This window comes from Myxocyprinus asiaticus, chromosome 34 (assembly GCF_019703515.2).
Source record: "Myxocyprinus asiaticus isolate MX2 ecotype Aquarium Trade chromosome 34, UBuf_Myxa_2, whole genome shotgun sequence".
NCBI classification, from domain to species: domain Eukaryota; kingdom Metazoa; phylum Chordata; class Actinopteri; order Cypriniformes; family Catostomidae; genus Myxocyprinus; species Myxocyprinus asiaticus.
The window spans coordinates 11,118,450-11,139,425 of record NC_059377.1 but is presented as its reverse complement, the minus strand read 5'-3'; the positions used below and the strand labels follow the sequence as shown (position 1 = coordinate 11,139,425).

The following is a 20,976-nucleotide window of genomic DNA, read 5'->3' as shown; positions in this document are numbered from 1 at the left end:
ATATATATATATATATATATATATATATATATATATATTGTCTCAGTTCCTTCCTGAGCCTAAGTCTTAATTTTTTTTTCTCTCTATTAAAAATAATAATAATAATAATAATAATAATAATTTGAAAGCGAAGAGCGCGAGATCTTGCTGATGAGTTGGCTGTCATTACTGCCGCTATCGCCATTGAGAATTTAAAAACACGAGATGTTCTGCATGACCGTGTGATTGCTTAATATATTAATCATGAAAGGAGGACTGATTTTCACTTCAAGTAAATTGGTAAGTGCTTTTTACATTGTTATAGCAACATCAGGAGTTTTTTTAGTGTAAATTAGGCTGCTGGAGCATTCAGTGTCAGATCAAGTTTTGAAAAGTAGTGCTGCATTCCATTCAACTCGGAAAGTCGGATTTTACAACTTTCTACTTGGAAAAGTGCAATGGAATGCATCTTTAAGTCAGAATTACAACTTGTAGGCTCCTGCAGAAATTCCCAACTCCGATTTCGCCGAGATAAAGGGGCATGATGTCACACAAACATGTCGACACTCAGGGAGATATACAAAGTGAGTGATAAACATTCACTTTATTAAGTAATATCGATAAATGAGTTCATTTCCACATTACATGATATTAAAGCTTGTTTAACAAACATCTACTGAAACAGGTGTATAAAACATTATAATCTCTTTTGATAATCATACACCTGTAGCACAAATGCTAGCGCTGCAGCATTGTTTATCAGTTGGGTTGCTAGGAGACATCTCTAATGAGAGTCAAACCCCTGCTAAACGAATGGGAGTGTTGCAGTTTTGTTTCCTTAAACGTCATCTTCCGAATATCAGGGAATGAAATGCATTTATGGTCGGAGATATCAATTAGGAATATCCCATATCCAACTTGAATGGAAAGCAGCATAACCGTGTACCCTGACGAAACGAAATGTATTGCAAGCAACATTTAAATCGCAAATATTTTTAGATTTTTCCAGGTATTATAGATCTCCTTGGTAGATTCATATGAAAAATTATGATTTTTAAATGTCTGTTCGGGAGACATTCATTTCACAAAACAGTCATGCTGCAGATAAAATTAGGCTTACTTGAGCATTAAGTGTCATTTCAAGTTCTGGCTTCAGTGCGTGGACGTGTTTTTAAAATGTAAATTGGTATTATTAGTTAGGCATAGGGTGTCTTATTCATTGTGAAACTGTGTTTTTTGTAATGGCATGAATCACACTGAAAGTCACAGCTAGACTTTTAATGCACGGCCCACCACTGGAATAAGGTCTATCCATACTAGTCAAGCGGCATAAAAGTACAGCTCCTATCTACTTGAATGGGGAAAGACCGAAATCTCCAAAACGGTTGGTCAAGAATTCGACCAAAGAACATTTAATTTAGGCAGTTAAATCTGATAACAATGTTATGATAAATTGTGCTTCTTGAGCTCAAATCACGCAAAAAAAAACAAACAAACAAAACAAAACCAAAAACAACGGGGTTTTTTTTGTTTGTTTGTTTGTTTTTTTGTTTTGGTCTGGTCCAGCTACTACGCATGCGCGTTCTCGAAGTTGAAAAATTATTGGCTCTTTTTCCTGTAAGGCGGGATATCCGCCATATTGGGCGTTCCATATTCGCCCATTCATTTGAATACAAGTGGTCCGTTTCGGGCTAAATAGTCTCTGATCGAACTTCCCAAATATCAAACTAAATAGTCATGTGGCCTTGAACGACATGGCAACTTTGGTAGCTTTGACCAATCAGCAGCGACTGCCGGTCCTGCTAACTCCGACCCTTTCATACTTCACGCATCCCAATGGGTTGAATGATTTCCCTGTAGAAACATCGCACGTGTGTTTCATCAGCCAGAATCTGCTGGAGTAAAAACAGGTGCAGCTCTCACTCAGACCAGTACAGACTAAATCAAGCAACTACTAAAGGTATTACCAGTTATACCTTTGATTTATTACGAATTTAGCATGCTATTACACTATCGGTGTTTTAAATTTGCTACAGTGTGATTCTTAATTATACTATTATAGACTAGTGTGCTACATTTCTAAATGTTAAACCACTACAGACCTCACTGCCAAGCTTGCATAGATATATTTACTGCCATAAATGATTTGTTCGAACATTTCAGATAATACCTTTCATACAGCAATTGCATCAGCTGTTGAGGAAACCTTGCTGTGTTTACAGTACGGATAGTTTTCCTATGTCAGCCATGAAGGTGGACACGTTTTACCAGTTACATACATTATTTACAGGCTAAATTCACCTAATGATATGATCAAGTATGCAGAGACATGCAGTTGACTAATGCACTCAGCTTGTGCTATTTCAGAAGCTAACCTTTATCTTCTCAAATAGGTTGTACAGTGCTAGATAACTATGATGTGATCTGTGGTCTAATACACTGTGTATATTTGTGCCTTTACTAAATTGTTTTGGGATATAGGATGAGGGTTATGTCTATATTGTATCTCCAGTATGCATGCAGAATGCTACAATCTTGAATTGACTTTAAGATTTATTTTCCAATAGAGTGCAAGAAATAATAATTATGTGTATCTACATCGACAACAGACTAAATTTCACAGACCACATCTCAAAGACCGCAAGATCATGTAGATTTACACTCTACAATATCAGGAAGATAAGACCCTTCCTCTCTGAACATGCCACACAACTGCTTGTCCAGTCACTTGTCATAACTAGACTGGACTACTGTAACGCTCTCATTGCAGGCCTCCCTGCATGTGCAACTAGACCCCTCCAAATGATCCAGAATGCAGCATCACTATAAATCTCCACTTTCAAACAGCCCTCCTATGTACTCTTCTCTCCTAAGAGTTCTTTTTTTGTTTTTGGTGATTCACATTCTTCGTGCATATCGCCTCCTACTGGGCAGGGAGGAGAATTTACAGTAAAAAAGGACTTAAATATTGATCTGTTTCTCATCCACACCTATCATATCACTTCTGAAGACATGGATGTAACCACTGGAGTCTTATGGATTACTTTTACACTGCCTTTATGTGCTTTTTGAGCTTCAAAGTTTTGGACCATGTTGATGTGCATTGTGAGGACCAAAAGAGCTGAACCATTCTTCTAAAAAGCTTTGTTAGTGTTCATTTTTGGGTGAAATAAAGTCATGCATTGCTTATCCTAAACTTTATGGTAAAATAACATATTTTATGTCATTTTTATGACGTCATTAAAATATGATTTTTGCAAATTTTTAATACATTTTTTCTTCTGAATTTCCAGCAGCAGAATGTGTGGTATATGGGCCTTGTTCGGTAGTGATGAGTGTCTTGCGGTTCAGTGCATTAATGCCATGAAGATCGCACATCGCGGTCCAGACGCTTTCCGCTTCGAGAATGTCAACGGTTTCACCAACTGCTGCTTTGGGTTTCACCGTCTGGCCATTGTGGACCAGCTGTACGGCATGCAGCCTCTGCGTGTCAAGAAGTTTCCCTACCTCTGGCTGTGTTACAACGGTGAGATTTACAACCACCTCAAGGTAGGTAGCCCAACATTTGTGACCCATTCCAGTCTGTCCTGATATGTAGTTTTATAAAGTTTCAGAATATTTTATTTTTCCATTATTACTGTACGCACTAATAGAGCTCATAACTAATGTTCATTTTTACGTGCTCATTTGAATTTGACAGACATAAGCCTTAAGCTTTTCTTTCACTAACTGTACTGTACCATAGTACTTCCATGGTGGTACCAATGTAATGCCTCATTCTTCTGCGAAATACCTTAGATAAGAGTGCAATGTAAATACCATGGTATTAATAATCATTTAGTACCATGGTATATTGTACCATAGATCTTCCTTGAATTACTTTGGATTGGAGTACCATATAAATATAATTGAATATTAAAATGGTAATCATTCAGTACCGTGGTATATATAAATATACTGTAGTATTGACCTCTGATACAATTACAGTACCATGGTTCTGTACTTTTTATAAGGGTCTGATTATGCTTTGACTTTACAATCTTGTGAATTAATCAAAATAAACTTAGTGCTAAATGCATAATAAAGCTTGAAATGCATGATATCACACACCTTCATGGTTTACCAGTGACATTTGTTGACTTTCCTTTGTCCCTTATAGTTGAAGAAGCACTTTCAGTTTGAGCATCAGACCAAAGTTGATGGAGAAATCCTTCTACACCTCTATGATCGCTTTGGAATCGAGAAGATGGCCTCGCTGCTAGATGGTGTATTTGCCTTCATATTGTTGGACACTGCTAACAGAAAGGTTTTCCTAGGCAGAGATACCTATGGTGTGAGGCCATTGTTCAAGTTGATGGCTGATGATGGCTTTCTAGCTGTCTGTTCTGAGGCCAAAGGTATAATCAATAATATAGAGTTGTTCTCTTAAAATATGTGCGTGAGGAGCACATCTCTCTCCTAAGAGTCAGAACATGATTCTAACAGCATCACATAATTGTAATCCAAACAGGTTTAACACAGATCACACACTCCATGTCCACTCCTGCAAAGATCAGTCCCTTCCCCCCGGGACACTTTGAGGTGTTTGACTTGAAAATTACCGGGAAAGTGGAGTCTGTTCAGATAGACCGCTTCCACAGCTGCACAGACGAACCCAAACATGCCACCTATGACAAGGTGGAGGGACTTGGCACAGGTAGAAGTCATACGCGTGGGACATGCAAACACATGAAAACATATTTGTTAACTGAAAAACTGGAACTTAAAAGTGTACTCAGCTTACACTGACACCTAGTGGTCTGGATGCTGCATCATTCAAACAGTAGTTTTCAGTTACCAATGCCATTGTAGAAATTCACTTTGCACAGGAAGCCAGGATTAATTTAATCCATGAATGAAAGTGTCCAATAACAGGACGGTTACTGAGATTAAGCGAGTAGTATTCAGCTGGTCATGTGATGCTAACATGGCTGCCCCCATGAGGCGCCCCTCCCCCATGTAGAATAAAACAGCTTTTATAAAGTTACTGATATGACTGGATTCTTCATCTCATGTGAGTTGTCATGGTTTTATACATATGTTTCAAAATTACTAATAATTTCTTTAGAAGTAAACTTTTTTTAATGAGGAACATTTTCATGACTCCAAAACGAACTAAAAATAAAAATGACCTCAAATGAATTTCAGTTCTAGTTTTTGACACACTGTATATTATAAAATTAAAAACATTTACAACCAGCCTTCATTAAACATGAAACTGCCTAGATTAACAAAAGACGGCCATGAGAAATTAACAATGTTAACCATATTTAAATTATATTACTTAGTGCATTAACTTGGACAGTCCTAAAATACCCCGTCACAAGAAAAAAAAAAAAAAGTAAAAATATTAATAACTACAGTCTTGACCAACACAAATAGGTATCATTTTAAAGCTAAGAAGCTTGCAGGCATTATGACCAAAACTGAACAAGTACTTTGACATTTGCGACAAATCAGAAGTGTTCCGTTTTGATAATTTATTAAAAAAAAAAAAAGAAAAAATTGCACTGTACATGTTGCATTCGGTAAAAAAATCAAACTCATCAAATAGCCATGTGTCATACGTTTTTGGAAATCTCTCACAGAGTAGAATAAAACCAGAAATACCAAAAATATAGCGAGTAAAAGCTAAGTATATGTCTTTGACAATTATGTTGGTGTTGCTTATGTGCCACGTTTTCGGAACATAAAATATCACATACCATTACTTAGAGGAGTTGTCAAACGAGCCCACACACAAGGTAGTCGGATGCATAGATCATTAGATAATCCACACGAAGCACAATGTTACATACGGCCACCAGGAGATGGCGCCAAGTAAATGATTCAATGCAGACTCACTGGTGACATGGCACACATTCTGTGAAATCTCATTTCAAAAATCATGTCTTAATGCTATGCAAACCTTTAGTCATTGTTGTGTTTGCATGTGTAATTAGTTCTTATGTACAATTATTATGTTGTATTTGTTTGGAGAGGCTTTTGGACACATGGAGATGTTTTTGGACACTATGATAAATTATTTTTGTAATACTATAACGTTTGATTGCTTTGTCGTATCAACATAAAATTACAGTTGACTTGATTAGGAACAAAACAAAAGCAGTTTTCTGGAGCCGCCTTATTTACATCCAGAGATGTATAATATCAAATAAAAATAAAAAAAAAGGGGGGAGGGGGAAAAGTATATTTTTGGCTCAACTTTTTGTGATTTTCTTTTTTTTTTTTTTTTCAGCAGTTTCTTAGGCTGAGAGTCTCAGAATTTAACAATCTATATCATTAAAAAATTGAAAAGTTTTCTTTCCAGTGGTACCAAACACTTGACCCTTCTTGTTTTTGTTTTTTAAATTACTGAAACTAATAAACACTAACTAAACTAAAACTAACAATCTTAGAGTTTAGACCTTTACTCAGCCAATGGCGCGAGTTGTGGGCGGGACTATCTCGTTGTTTTTATCAAGGGCAGATGAAGGGCGTATTCAGAAATTATGTTTTGAAAGCATTGTTTATTTTTGTAATTCCTTTTGGTGGCGCTAGTGTCACAGAAATTGCATACTTCAGCTTTAATGTAAAAATCACCCAATTTATTTAGCTTCACTTTAACTTTTCTTTAATTCATCCTAAGTCCTATATCACAATGAAAACCAAAGAAAGAATTCAATCATTTTTTTAAATCAACAATTGCTGAACTATTGTTGACTTTGCTGCAGTACAGTTTAATCCCAGTCCTTGTTGTATACATTTTGTTTTTGTTGTACAACCAGTCTATTAAAGCAAAATGTATTTCTCCCCTTTTCATCAGGCTTTGCATTGGAGACAGTCAAGAGCAACATTAGAATACTGTTTGAAAACGCTGTCAGGAAACGCTTGATGGCTCACAGAAGAATCGGTTGCCTTCTCTCAGGTGCATGTGCTTTACTTATTTATTGGTATTGATTCAGTGAATTAGTTAGTCTAACCTTATTGCATTTAAGCTGCCTATGATACTTAATTGTCCCTGTACCTCAACTGGTCTACCCTGCAAAGGCAAAATGCAGTAACTACACATTTTGTCAAAATCGAGTTACAAGTGAAATTGAGTCTCTTAGACTACAATATGTCCTGAGATAGATGGGTTTGGCTAAACTTTGCTCAGATTCAGAGAAAATGGAGTGAGACTATTTTATAATCCACATTTGGCTGGACAATCAATAAACTTTGAGGCTATGTCTCTGTTTCAGTGTTTGTGTAGTTACTGCATTTTGGCTTTTTAGGGCAATGCCAAGGTCATGGGTCCGATTCCCAGGGAAAACGCATACTAATAACAAGTATACCATGAATGCACGGTAAATAACTAAAGGTTAATATAACATTTCCCAGGTGGTCTTGATTCCAGTCTGGTTGCTGCAACCCTTGTGAAACTGGCCAAAGAAGAGCAGCTCACGTATCCCATTCAGACCTTTGCCATTGGTGCTGAAGACAGCCCCGATATTGCAGCTGCTCGCAAGGCAAGTGACATTCGATCAGTATAACATGTTTAACACTGTATGTCTTAACAGACCAAACATATTTGTGGTTTTAAGCTGTTAGTAGCAGATTAGTTGGGTTTTAACTTTTTTTTGTCGCAGGTGGCAGCTCACATAGGCAGTGAGCACCATGAGGTGAGCTTCACTCCTGAGGAGGGGATTCGTGCACTGAAGGAAGTCATTGTTCACCTCGAGAGCTATGACATCACCACTGTGCGTGCCTCTGTTGGTGAGTACAGTCACAGCAAGCGTGTGCATGTAAATGAATAGAGACATGAAGAACTCCCTCTACTTTGCAGTGAGGATATATATATTTCTTTAACAAAGTAAAAATGTTTTTTAACTTATTATTTGTCAAAAGTAATATTCATTTCTCTAGTGGAAAAAAGTTCCCCTAACATTTGCAAAGTGTTGTTTAAAACGCTTTTTTTTTCTCTCTCTCTTTCACTGTGCTCGCTGACCTCCAACAAATTTGTTTAGTTAGCATTCCTCCATCCTACTCATTTGAACAAGTGAATTGATGTGAATTCCTTGGATTAGAGATAATAGTGGCGTGAAAGGCTTTTAAAATGTGCCATCAGCATTGTACTGCACGGAAAGTGAGGACAAAAGGTTTTACTGTGGGACTAGACAAAATTGCTAAAGTTTTCAGTAGACACTTTCTCACAATATGTGGCCAAGTGATATAAAGGTGTGCTCTTGCCCTACAATCGAAATTAAAACAACTAAATAGGCTTTTAGGCTATAATACATTGACTCTTTATGCACATAAGCACTAGATGGCAGCAGTGTTTAACAGATAAAGGAACACTGTAATGTTCATTTTGTCTATGTCTGCAGGTATGTACCTGATATCAAAGTACATCCGTGAGAAGACAGACAGCGTTGTTATTTTTTCAGGTGAAGGCTCTGATGAGCTTACACAAGGATACATCTATTTCCATAAGGTACATGTCATTGTGTCATTTCAGTTGATTATATATTATAATAATGTTTGGTGATTACTGCATATATAAAGCAACCATCTGTTCTTATCTTCTGTGTGTTGCTCAAATGGTAACGCTGGTATAAGCTTATATTTCAAAAGTATATTGTTTATTTATTTATTTGATGAGCTCTTCAATGGTATGGAGGGACAAATTACTCTTAAATTAAATCTTTATATAAATATGTAAATAAATCATTAAATAATAAAATTAAAATTAAAAACGATACAATTATTACATTTACCATTAAATAAATCACTATAAATGCCCCTTGTGTTTAATTTAAGCACTAGTTGGCATCCATTTTCATTTTTGGTAACCCTGAAAATGAAAAGAAGCTTGTGCTTATGAAACATAAACCATTTTTTATTTAAGCACAAGCTTCATGTGTTTTCATTGTCAGGGTTACAGTTATCAGCACGTCACTCACCAACAGTGGATGTCACCTTTCAAAATCGATTTCTTTGAGCTTCGCAACTATGGCTAAGCTTGGTACGATAAGTGATTTCTTGTTAACTCTTTACTTATGAAGTTGCCAACAAAAACATTGACAATTACTTAACTGAGTGACGTGCCGTAACTCTGAAAATAAAAATGTAAAGACACGAAGCTCATTCAACCCAAAGATAATGCTAAAATGAAATATAAGCGACATTTATGGATCTTTTAAGTTATTTAATAATGTATTTTTTAGTTTTTTTTTAATTTTTTAATTATGCATTGAATGATTTGAAGTGTTTAAATATTCATTTAATGATTTAATTTTGAGTAATATTTCCCTCCATACAATGGTCCCAAAATGTATTTGGACATTTAAAGGGATAGTTCACCCAAACTTGAAAATTCTCTCATCATTTACTCACCCTCATGCCATCCCAGATTTATATGATTTGTTTTTCTTCTGCAGAACTCAAACAAAGATTTTTAGAAGAATATCTCAGTTGGTCCATACAATGCAAGTGAATAGTGATCAGAACTTTGAAGCTAAAAAAAATATAAAGGAAGCATTAAAGTACTTCATAAGACTCCAGTCGTTAAATCCATGTCTTCAGAAGTGATTTGATTGTGGGTGAGAAACAGATCAAAATTTAAGTACATTTTTACTATAAATTCTCCACCTTTGACCAGCCCCAACCAATAGGTTGTGATATGCACAAAGAAAGCGAATCGCCAAGAAAACGAAGGAAGAAAAAAGTAAAAGTGGAGATTTATAGTTAAAAAGGACTTGGATATTGATCTGTTTTTCACACACACCTATCATATAATTTCTGAAGATATGGATTTAACAACTGGAATCTAATGCATTACTTTTATGTTTCCTTTATGTGCATTTTGAAGCTTCAAAGTTCTGGTCGCCATTCACTTGTATTGTATAGACCTACAGAGCTGAAATATTCTTCTAAAAATCTACGTTTGTGTTCAGCAGATGACAAAGTCATACATATCTAGGATGGCATAAGGGTGAGTAAATGATGAATGTTAATTTTTGGGTGAACTGTCCCTTTAAACCTCACTTAAAAATGTATAAATGTCATTGCATTAGATAACAAAATATCAAACCAAATGGTGTTTATTTTAAAGAAAGGCAGCACATGCATAGTTTATAAGCAAAACATCTAAAAACAAAAAAAGAATTTTGGCAGCTTTTAAATAAAACAAAAGATACACTGTTCAAAATGAAGACATATACAATTGAAGTCAGAAGTTTACATACACTTAGGTTGAAGTCATTAAAACTCATTTTTTAACCACTCCACAGATTTAATATTAGCAAACTATAGTTTTGGCAAGTCGTTTAGGACATCTGCTTTGTGCATGACAAGAGTAATTTTTCCAACAATTGTTTACAGACAGATTGTTTCACTTTTACTTGATTATATCACAATTCCAGTGGGTCAGAATTTACATACACTAAGTTAACTGTGCCTTTAAGCAGCTGGAAAATTCCAGAAAATTATGTCAAGCCTTTAGACAATTAGCCAGTTAGCTTCTGATTGGCTAATTGGCGTCAATTGGAGGTGTACCTGTGGATGTACACTATATTGCCAAAAGTATTCGCTCACCCATCCAAATAATTGAATTCAGGTGTTCCAATCACTTCCATGGCCACATGTGTATAAAATGAAGCACCTAGGCATGCAGACTGCTTCTACAAACATTTGTGAAAGAATGGGCCGCTCTCAGGAGCTCAGTGAATTCCAGCGTGGTACTGTGATAGGATGCCACCTGTGCAACAAGTCCAGTCATGAAATTTCCTCGCTACTAAATATTCCACAGTCAACTGTCAGTGGTATTATAACAAAGTGGAAGCGATTGGGAATGACAGCAATGACAGGCCACGTAAAATGACAGAGCGGGGTCAGCGGATGCTGAGGCGCATAGTGCGCAGAGGTCGCCAACTTTCTGCAGAGTCAATCGCTACAGACCTCCAAAGTTCATGTGGCCTTCAGATTAGCTCATGAACAGTGCATGGAGAGCTTCATGGAATGGGTTTCCATGGCCGAGCAGCTGCATCCAAGCCATACATCACCAAGTGCAATGCAAAGCGTCGGATGCAGTGGTGTAAAGCACGCCGCCACTGGACTCTAGAGCAGTGGAGATGCGTTCTCTGGAGTGACGAATCACGCTTCTCCATCTGGCAATCTGATGGACGAGTCTGGGTTTGGCGGTTGCCAGGAGAACGGTACTTGTCTGACTGCATTGTGCCAACTGTGAAGTTTGGTGGAGGGGGGATTATGGTGTGGGGTTGTTTTTCAGGAGCTGGACTTGGCCCCTTAGTTCCAGTGAAAGGAACTCTGAATGCTTCAGCATACCAAGAGATTTTGGACAATTCCATGCTCCCAACTTTGTGGGAACAGTTTGGGGATGGCCCCTTCCTGTTCCAACATGACTGCGCACCAGTGCACAAAGCAAGGTCCATTAATACATGGATGAGTGAGTTTGGTGTGGAAGAACTTGACTGGCCTGCACAGAGTCCTGACCTCAACTCGATAGAGCACCTTTGGGATGAATTAGAGCGAAGACTGCGAGCCAGGCCTTCTCGTCCAACATCAGTGTCTGACCTCACAAATGCGCTTCTGGAAGAATGGTCAAAAATTCCCATAAACACAATCCTAAACCTTGTGGAAAGCCTTCCCAGATGAGTTGAAGCTGTTATAGCTGCAAAGGGTGGGTCGACGTCATATTAAACCCTATGGATTAAGAATGGGATGTCACTTAAGTTCATATGCGTCTAAAGGCAGATGAGCGAATACTTTTGGCAATATAGTGTATTTTAAGGCCTACCTTCAAACTCAGTGCCTCTTTGCTTGACATGTTTTGCATGTTTTGTACAATCCACAAGTCTGGTTCATCCTTGGGAGCAATTTCCAAATGCCTGAAGGTACCACATTCATCTGTACAAACAATAGTACACAAGTATAAACACCATGGGACCACGCAGCCATCATACCGCTCAGGAAGGAGACGCATCCGGTCTCCTAGAGATTGGTGCGAAAAGTGCAAATCAATCCCAAAACAACAGCAACAGTCTTTATGAAGATGCTGGTGGAAACGGGTAGGCAAGTATCTAGATAAAACGAGTTCTGTATCAACATAACATGAAAGGCTGCTCCGCAAGGAAGAAGCCACTTCTCCAAAACCGGCATAAAAAAGCCAGACTACAGTTTGCAAGTGCACATGGGGACGATGTAATTCTGAAATGTATTTGGCTATGGTGTATGTAAACTTCTGACTTCAACTGTAGGATTTTGGACACTTACATTTGAAGTCAGAAGTTTACATACACCTTAGCCAAATACATTTAAACTCAGTTTTTCACAATTCCTGACATTTTAATCATAGAAAACATTCCCTGTCTTAGGTCAGTTAGGATCACTAGTTTATTTTAAGAATGTGAAATGTCAGAATAATAGTAGAGAGAATGATTTATTTCAGCTTTTATTTCTTTCATCACATTAGGTCAGAAGTTTATATACAATTTGGTAACATTGCCTTTCAATTATTTAACTTGGGTCAAACGTTTTGGGTAGCCTTCCACAAGCTTCTCACAATAAGTTGCTGGAATTTTGGCCCATTCCTCCAGACAGAACTGGTGTAACGGAGTCTGATTTGTAGGCCTCCTTGCTCGCACACACTTTTTCAGTTCTGCCCACAAATTTTCTATCAGATTGAGGTCAGGGCCTTGTGATGGCCACTCCAATACCTTGACTTTGTTGTCCTTAAGCCATTTTGCCACAACTTTGGAGGTATGCTTGGGGTCATTGTCCATTTGGAAGACCCATTTGTGACCAAGCATTAACTTCATGGCTGATGTCTTGAGATGTTGCTTCAATATATCCACATAATTCTCCTTCCTCATGATGCCATCTATTTTGTGAAGTGCATCAGTCCCTCCTGCAGCAAAGCACCCCCACAACATGATGCTGCCACCCCCATGCTTCATGGTTGAGATGGTGTTCTTCAGCTTACAAGCCTCACCCTTTTTCCTCCAAACATAACGATTGTCATTATGGCAAAACAGTTCAATTTTTGTTTCATCAGACCAGAGGAAATTTCTCCAAAAAGTAAGGTCTTTGTCCCCATGTGCACTTGCAAACTGTAGTCTGGCTTTTTTATGGTGGTTTTGGAGCAGTGGCTTCTTACTTGCTGAGCAGCCTTTCAGGTTATTTTGATGTAGGACTCGTTTTACTGTGGATATAGATACTTGTCTACTTGTTTCCTCCAGCATCTTCACAAGGTCCTTTGCTGTTGTTCTGGGATTGATTTGAACTTTTTGCACCAAACTATGTTCATCGTTGACATATACAATTCAGTACACCACCTATCAGAAGCTAATTGTCTAAAGGCTTGACATCATTTTCTTGAATTGTCTAGCTGCTTAAAGGCACAGTTAACTTGGTGTGTGTACATTTCTGACCCACTGGAATTGTGATAGTCAATTAAAAGTGAAATAATCTGTCTGTAAACAATTGTTGGAAAAATTACTCAAGTCTTGCACAAAATAGATGTCCTGAATGACTTGCCAAAACTATAGTTTGCTAATATGAAGTCTGTTGAGTGGTTAAAAAATGAGTTTTAATGACTTCAACCTAAGTATATGTAAACTTCTGACTCCAACTGTAGTTGTCAAGCATTAGTGGAATATGTCCATAGTTAATGTGAACTACATCTCTGGGTACTCTGCTAGGAACCCTGTGTGAGTAAAATACTTCATACATCCACTAAACATCACTCTGGCACCATTTGATTTGAAGTAATTGCTTGGTTTGATACTTTTTGTACAATTTACTGGGAAATCCATGCATTTTTATGGGCCATTGTATATGAAAATGCTGTCATGTATTGTCAGTTCATTCAGCTGCGCTCAACTGAATATGTCTGTTTTGATTTAGGCTCCATCACCTAAAGCTGGCGCTGAGGAAAGTGTGCGTCTGCTGAAAGAGTTGTATTTGTTTGATGTGCTGAGGGCAGACAGAACCACAGCTGCTCATGGGTGAGAGGAATGGAAAATATCCGCTTCCACACATATGCTTGATGATCTCCATTGTATTCCTGACACCAGAAATTTGTTTCTCATTAGACTGGAGTTGAGAGTGCCTTTCCTGGACCACAGGTTCACAGCATACTACCTCTCTCTGCCTGAAGAGATGAGAGTGCCAAAGGTGGGCTTTCCTTACACCTTGCACTTCAATGACTCATTCTGCCTCATCTCAGTCTAAAATCCATTCCTACTGGAGCATTTCTTGTTCACCATGTGCATTTAAATCAGCTCTGGATCAGATGGTAAAACATATGAAACAACTGAACAGAAGTCATTTTTGAAGGGGAATCAGATTTTTCCGTATATTTAAAACAAGGTAAAATTAGTCAAATTAAAAATGCAGAATATTTTAATTGCCAGTTCTGATTTTTTTATAGTATAGCCCATTTTTCGTTCCTCTGGATATTGAAAGAAAGCTATAACTTGTGCATTTTTTGTTTCATAACAATTAAGGAAAATAGTTCCACATACTGCAGTTAAAAGGATGGTTTACCAAAAATGAAATTCTATCATTATTTATATATCCTGTCATTTACTTGCTGTCATAATGTTGCTCCAAACCCATATGAAGAAAAAAAAGATGAATTTTAAAGTCTTCACAGGGTTTTTTTGTAAGTTTGAAAAAAGACAACATTACCATAAAACAGCAATACAACTCATGCACTAGACTGAAATTATTTTTGACATTTTGAAAGTCACTGTAAATCAGAAGTAATGTCACTTTATTGATTATTTGATATGAGAATTAATAACTTAAAATCGTTCTGTTCATCTCGCAAATGATCATTTTACTTCAGAACACTTAGAATATAGTGCATGCAGCCCTTTTCATTGCAAGTAAATCACTCGCATATGCAACCACATTTCACCCTATGCGACTAAAGTATGTCTGTTATTAGCCACTTGCCAGTGATTGAGTTGTGTAGTGGCGAAGCACCAAGATCCTTTTACTGAATAAAAAGCTGGCTGGTTTTTAGAAGCTGGATTCTGCGGATGTTGTGTCTCATGAGCGCACACTGTGAAGGAAATGTACCTTATTTGGCTGCAGTGGCACCTGAGATGTCTTGATCGTGCTGTCACCATCGCTTTAGTTGAGCGGTGATGTGCCTGTTGAAGGTAAAAGTGTTGCATAACTCGAGAGCTTATAGATTTGAATTTGAAAACTTGTACAATAAATAGTTGTACAAGCAACACCATACACATTATGCAAGTAAAAGTTTCCTTTTGGCTCTTTCTGTGTATTGTGTGTCCAAAGACAAGATCCACACACTCCATTTTCATTTCTCTTTTAATATCCTTCCTGTTGTTTACAGCCATTTAGTGATAAAGTAAAAAAACATTATTTCTAATCATACTTTGCACGGATGAGTAAAAAAACCACCATTCAACTTCTCTCTCGTTAATGCGCTGCGATAATTCAACTGTAAACATTTGCTCGAGAAGCTGCCGGTTCTCTTAAAGAGACAGTACCAATTTAGCATTTGTTATACATATCAATGTAAACTCAGTGTAAATTGTACAAGTGCACATAAATGTAACAAAATGTAGTAAGTGTAATAAATGTGTAAATATAAATATTTAAAAGGACAATCGTACATTATGAAATATTTTAACTTCAACAAACATTCTACCACACCTGGAGTCGCAAGTTCGAATCCATGGAGTGCTGAGTGACTCCAGTCAGACTTCCTAAGCAACCAATTGGTCCGGTTGTTAGGGTGGGTAGAGTCACGTTGGGTTAACCTTCTCGTGGTTGCTATGTGGTTCGGTGGGGCACGTGGTGAGTTGTGCATGGATGCCACGGAGAATAGCATGAGCCTCCGCGTGCTAGGTCTCCGTGGTTACACGCTCAACAAGCCACGTGATAAGATACGCGGATTGACTGTCTCAGACGTGGAGACAACTGAGATTCATCCTCCGCCACCAGGATTGAGGCGAGTCACTAAGCCACCACTAGGTAGGACCTAGAGCGCATTGGGAATTGGGCATTTCAAACTGGGGAGAAAAAGAAATCTTGTTGCACTCTTATCTCTGTCTTGGCTAGTACTTTTCTGATGCAATTGAAACTTTTTAATGCAGCATTTTTCATAATACTGTCTCCTTAAGACACTTGAATTGCTTTTGTGTCCTTCCTCATTTTGTAAGCTGCTTTGGATAAAAGCATCTGTTAAATGAATAAATGTAAATGTAAGAATTTGACAAATTATATATATAATATATATATATAAGAAGTCTTTTTGATGCTAATTTGCTCATAGTTTGGTAAAATCTTCTACATTTTACTTAATAAAATTACTCGAAAGGGTTCCTTTTTAAGCTTAAACACTTTAAGAAAAAAGAAAGAAACATAAGCTTTAAATACAACAAACAGATCAAATGAAAATATATGGGTGGAACACCTATGACTTTCTTGCCTTTTTTACCTTTCATGAGTTTGCGTCTCTAAAAGAAAATCATATGAGTTGGGAGCGACATGGGGGAAAGCACCACTTATTAAATTGTCATTTGAGTGCTATGCTGTAGTACTGCTCATTTTCCAAATGTTTAGTTAACTAATAATTAGTACGCCTTCATTTTTTTTCCCTTTATCTTTTTAAATATCAGTGATTTTTGTAACCAGCTGAATAACTTGTTTGATCGGAGCAGGATGGTGTGGAGAAGCATCTCCTGAGGGAAGCGTTTAAAGGAATGAATCTGATCCCAGATGAGATTCTCTGGAGAAGAAAAGAGGCCTTCAGTGACGGGATGACATCTGTGAAGAAATCCTGGTACACAAGCCTACAGGAGCACATTGAGTCTGAGGTATTGTACATGTTCACACAAAAATCATGAAAATTCACTCATGAGTGAATACGGCACTAATAAAACTTTTTTCCGTTCAGGTGAACGACTCCCAATTAGAGAAAGCAGCAAAGCTATTCCCCTTTAACCCCCCTACAACCAAAGAGGGTTTTTTCATAAGGCAGATCTTTGAGAAGCTCTACCCTGGCCGCTGTGAGTGGACGCCACATTACTGGATGCCCTGCTGGATCAAGGCCACAGACCCTTCGGCCAGAACCCTGTCCATCTACAAGCCTGATAAAGATCAGTAATCATGCCCGACTTCCACAGCTTGATTTAACATGTTCTCTTCAACTATACAACGCACACTATGATTTTGCAGCTTATGGATATATCTAAATATACACTACCGGTCAAAAGTTTTGAAACACTTGACTGAAATGTTTCTCATGATTTTAAAAATCTTTTGATCTGAAGGCGTATTCTTAAATGTTTGAAATTAGTTTTGTAGACAAAAATATAATTGTGCCACCATATTAATTTATTTCATTATAAAACTCACAATTTAATAAAAATAAAAAAAGGTTTTTGAAATTGATGACTTGGACCAAATAATAAAGAAAAGCAGCCAATATGTGCCCAACATAATACTGTTTAAAAATCATCCCAGGGTGATACCTCAAGAAGTTGGTTGAGAAAATGTCAAGAGTTCATGTCTGCAAATTCTAGGCAAAGGGTGACTACTTTGAAGATGCTCAAATATAAAACAGTTTTGATTTATTTGGGATTTTGTTTAGTTACAACATCATTCCCATAGTTCCATTTATGTCATTCCATAGTTTTGATGACTTTACTATTATTCTAAAATGTGAAGAAAAAATTATAATAAAGACTGAGTAAGTGTTTCAAAACTTTTGACGGTAGTGTAGCTGTTAACAAAAAGAGCAAATTAATATAGGCTGCTGTGGGAACTGCGTGTTCCAGCTCTTATGTCCGAGTTGGCACAAACATTACAATGCTGTATCTTATCGTGTTTTAGTATTTGCAAAAGAGAATTGTTGTTGGTCAATTTCTTTCAAATTGGATTTACATCCTCTGCCTATGCCATGGAATTTAATAATGGTGTTGGATTTGCAACACTCCAACCGTTCAAGCTGCTTTGCTAGCTCTGGTGACTGACTCAGTAAAGCTCAAATATATTAAAGGGAGAGTTTGCCCAAAAAAATGAAAATTCTTTCATCACTGATTTTTATTCTCATGTTGTTCCAAACCTGTATGATTTTCTCTGTTCCTTGGAACAGAAAGGAGTTTTGAAGAATTTTTCCAGTGTTCTTTTCCATACAATGTAAGCATAAAGCATAGGGCTGGGTAAAAATATCAGTTTTCTGATGCATCTCGATCTTTTACTCTGTGTGACAACCCCCTAAAATGCAAGTGAATCACTCACATGTGTGACCAAATCTCACGCTTTGTGACTAAAAATGTCTATTATTAGCCACTGGCTGGTAAATGCTCAGATTTCACTCACCAGTGATTGAGTAGTATAGTGGAGAAGTTATTAGCACAGAGGTCCTTTCACTGCATGTTGAGAGTAAAAGTTTGGTTTAATTCGTTCTGTGTGAAGAGATCCACGGATCCATATATATCTCATTGAAAAATGTCTCTTTTAATACCCTTTCTGTTTTTTTTAGTCAGTTGTTGATAAAAAACAAAACATTAATTCTTATCACACATGGATGCACTAATGAAATTGTTCTCTCATTATGGGCTTACTGGCTGATGCCAGTTTCTTAAAGAGACAATACCGATTAAGCACGTGTTCTACATATCAAATTAATACTTGTAAATAGTACAAATTATGCAAGTAAACAATACAAATGTAACAAAAATATATATGCAGCACAATATATGCAATTTCAAGATATTAATTTATGGAATACACTGAATTTGATCTTCTTTCAAAAGCTAAAATGTGACCAATTTCATGAAAAACTAATGATAAAATATAATTTGTAAAATTCATATTTTTGAATTGTGCCTAGAAGGTTCCTTTATAATTAAGAGCATTAGCTGAGAGAGAATTTCTTTAATATTTAAGCATACTGGGCATTGTAACAGAAATGAACCCTTATGAATTGATATCGAATCAAGAAATCTGTATCAATACCCAGCCCTAATAAAGCATATAGGTACCATGGGGTTTCCAGAAAGGACAAAATTACCATAAATGTAATCCATATGAATTTAGTGTTATATTCCAAGTCTTCTGAAGACATACGATAGCTTTGTGTGAACAACAGTCTGAAATCATTATTCATTGAATTCCAGTATCTCTTTCCCCTCCATCGTAGCTCTCAAATCTCTTTTGCTTATACATACTGTATATTGATGATTCTCACAAAAATGTCCTTGTCTTTATCCCCAAAATTCCATAAATGCATATATATATATATATATATATATATATATATATACTAGAATCAGAATCTTTGTTATTTTGTCATCACAGTTTTATTGAGAAAGTATGGTGTCCATATGTATTTTTTGCAAGGTACTGATATATTTATTTTAAGCCTACATTTTGGACCTTTAAGGATCATTAATAGGACACATTTTACCACTCAATTATCATTACCATAACACGTCCAGACATTTTACTTTTACTATTCGCATTGTTTTCAATGATAATTCTCATTACCACAAGTCACTTTTTAACTGTATTACAGTACAAAAGATGCTGTTGTACATTTATATTTTTATTAAAAAAAACTGCGAAAATGAAAGGCAGTACCAAGAGAATACAGCTACAATGTGTAAATACAATTTAAATATTTAGTTTTTTTAACATGGCAATAATGAGAATATAATAATGACTACCTGTTTTCGCATTGCAGTATTTCACTGGCATTCAAATCTTAATGTCCCCCATAAAAGGCTTCATTTCCTGAATGTAAAATATAATTTTTTAATTGTTCCTTTTTATTTTGGAGTAAAAGATGGCCAGAACATTTTCTTGATGGGTTTCGTGAGAATCACGAACACAAACTATTTGTGCGAAATTTGACAGCAATCACACCAAACATCATTGATTTTTCTTGTCTTAAAATTATTATAATGCAATAATTCTTTCTTATGCCTTTGAAAGATGAAAGTCTTTTTGAGTGTGCAACAACATGAGGGTGAGTAAATGATGACAGATTTGTTACAGGTGGATTTCTTACAAATAGGATTTATATCCTCAGCTGATTCAGTGAAATTACAATGTAGGATCTGTTTAACTGTCCTAAGTGTTCAACAACCAGTAAAGCTCAAATGCATTGATATAAACCAACCAAATGCCAGACTTCTTTCTCTCACAGAACGTAAAGTGGATCCACTTATGTATTTTTAATTTAATTCATTTGTCAAGCTTAGTGGTTATATCAGTACCTTGCAAAAAAAATACATATGGATACCGTACTTTCTCAATAAAACTGTGGTAACATTTTGTGGTGACAAAATAACAAAGATTCTGATTCTAGTAACTATTGTTGCTATGGCATTTTGGAGGAAACTATGGGTACCATGGTCCATTTTTGTTAGGGCTCATCTGGTAACTAAATGTTGTTGGTTTAAACCCTACAATTCATGAACTATTACCATTGTGCCCTTGAGCAAGGCTCATAAACTCCAGTGGGATGGTCCTTTTAATTGGTGTACTGTACGTTGTTTTGTATAAAAGTCAGCTAGATGACAAATTAGTAGTAATCACTAGGCCAGTTATATATCTTTAATGCAGCTAAGTTATGGTTATTCACAAAAATGTAGCCTTAAATTATGGGTTAGCATAGGGATACAAAAGTGCACTGAATGTGGGATTGAAGCGAATATATTCAAGGTTGTACAAGAATAATATGTGGTTATAGGTGTAATGTTTGTATGTTCTTTGGTGGGACAGCACTGGAATATGATAAAATAATAAATGTTACACTAATTTAAGAAATGTGTATGTCTACTTTATGTTTAAAGCAACTTTATCAACCTCTATACTACAAAAAAAAATAAAATGTATCACTATTTTTCTCGTTTTCTAGTAAAATTCCCTTAAAATCTCTAAAACGGGATACATTTAATTGAGAAGTAAAATTACATACAGTAAGAT

General features: G+C 36.5%; 1 protein-coding gene across 2 annotated transcripts; it reads left to right on the top strand.

The window, feature by feature from the left end:
* The first annotated feature begins 202 nt into the window (after positions 1–202).
* LOC127425579 (asparagine synthetase [glutamine-hydrolyzing]-like) lies at positions 203–20,807 on the top strand. 2 transcript variants are annotated; one of them, XM_051671714.1, is made up of 12 exons: positions 203–279; positions 3,273–3,528; positions 4,139–4,376; positions 4,490–4,675; positions 6,824–6,925; positions 7,381–7,508; positions 7,629–7,755; positions 8,367–8,473; positions 13,906–14,006; positions 14,094–14,175; positions 16,701–16,856; positions 16,937–20,807. In XM_051671714.1, exons 2-12 carry the CDS (start codon positions 3,280–3,282, stop codon positions 17,144–17,146), a joined length of 1,686 nt encoding a protein of 561 aa, XP_051527674.1. In that variant the 5' UTR covers positions 203–279; positions 3,273–3,279; the 3' UTR covers positions 17,147–20,807. The 2 variants fall into 2 exon arrangements, with proteins under 2 accessions (XP_051527674.1, XP_051527673.1); XM_051671713.1 differs by lacking the exon at positions 203–279 and adding an exon at positions 1,679–1,939.
* Positions 20,808–20,976: the final 169 nt, after the last annotated feature.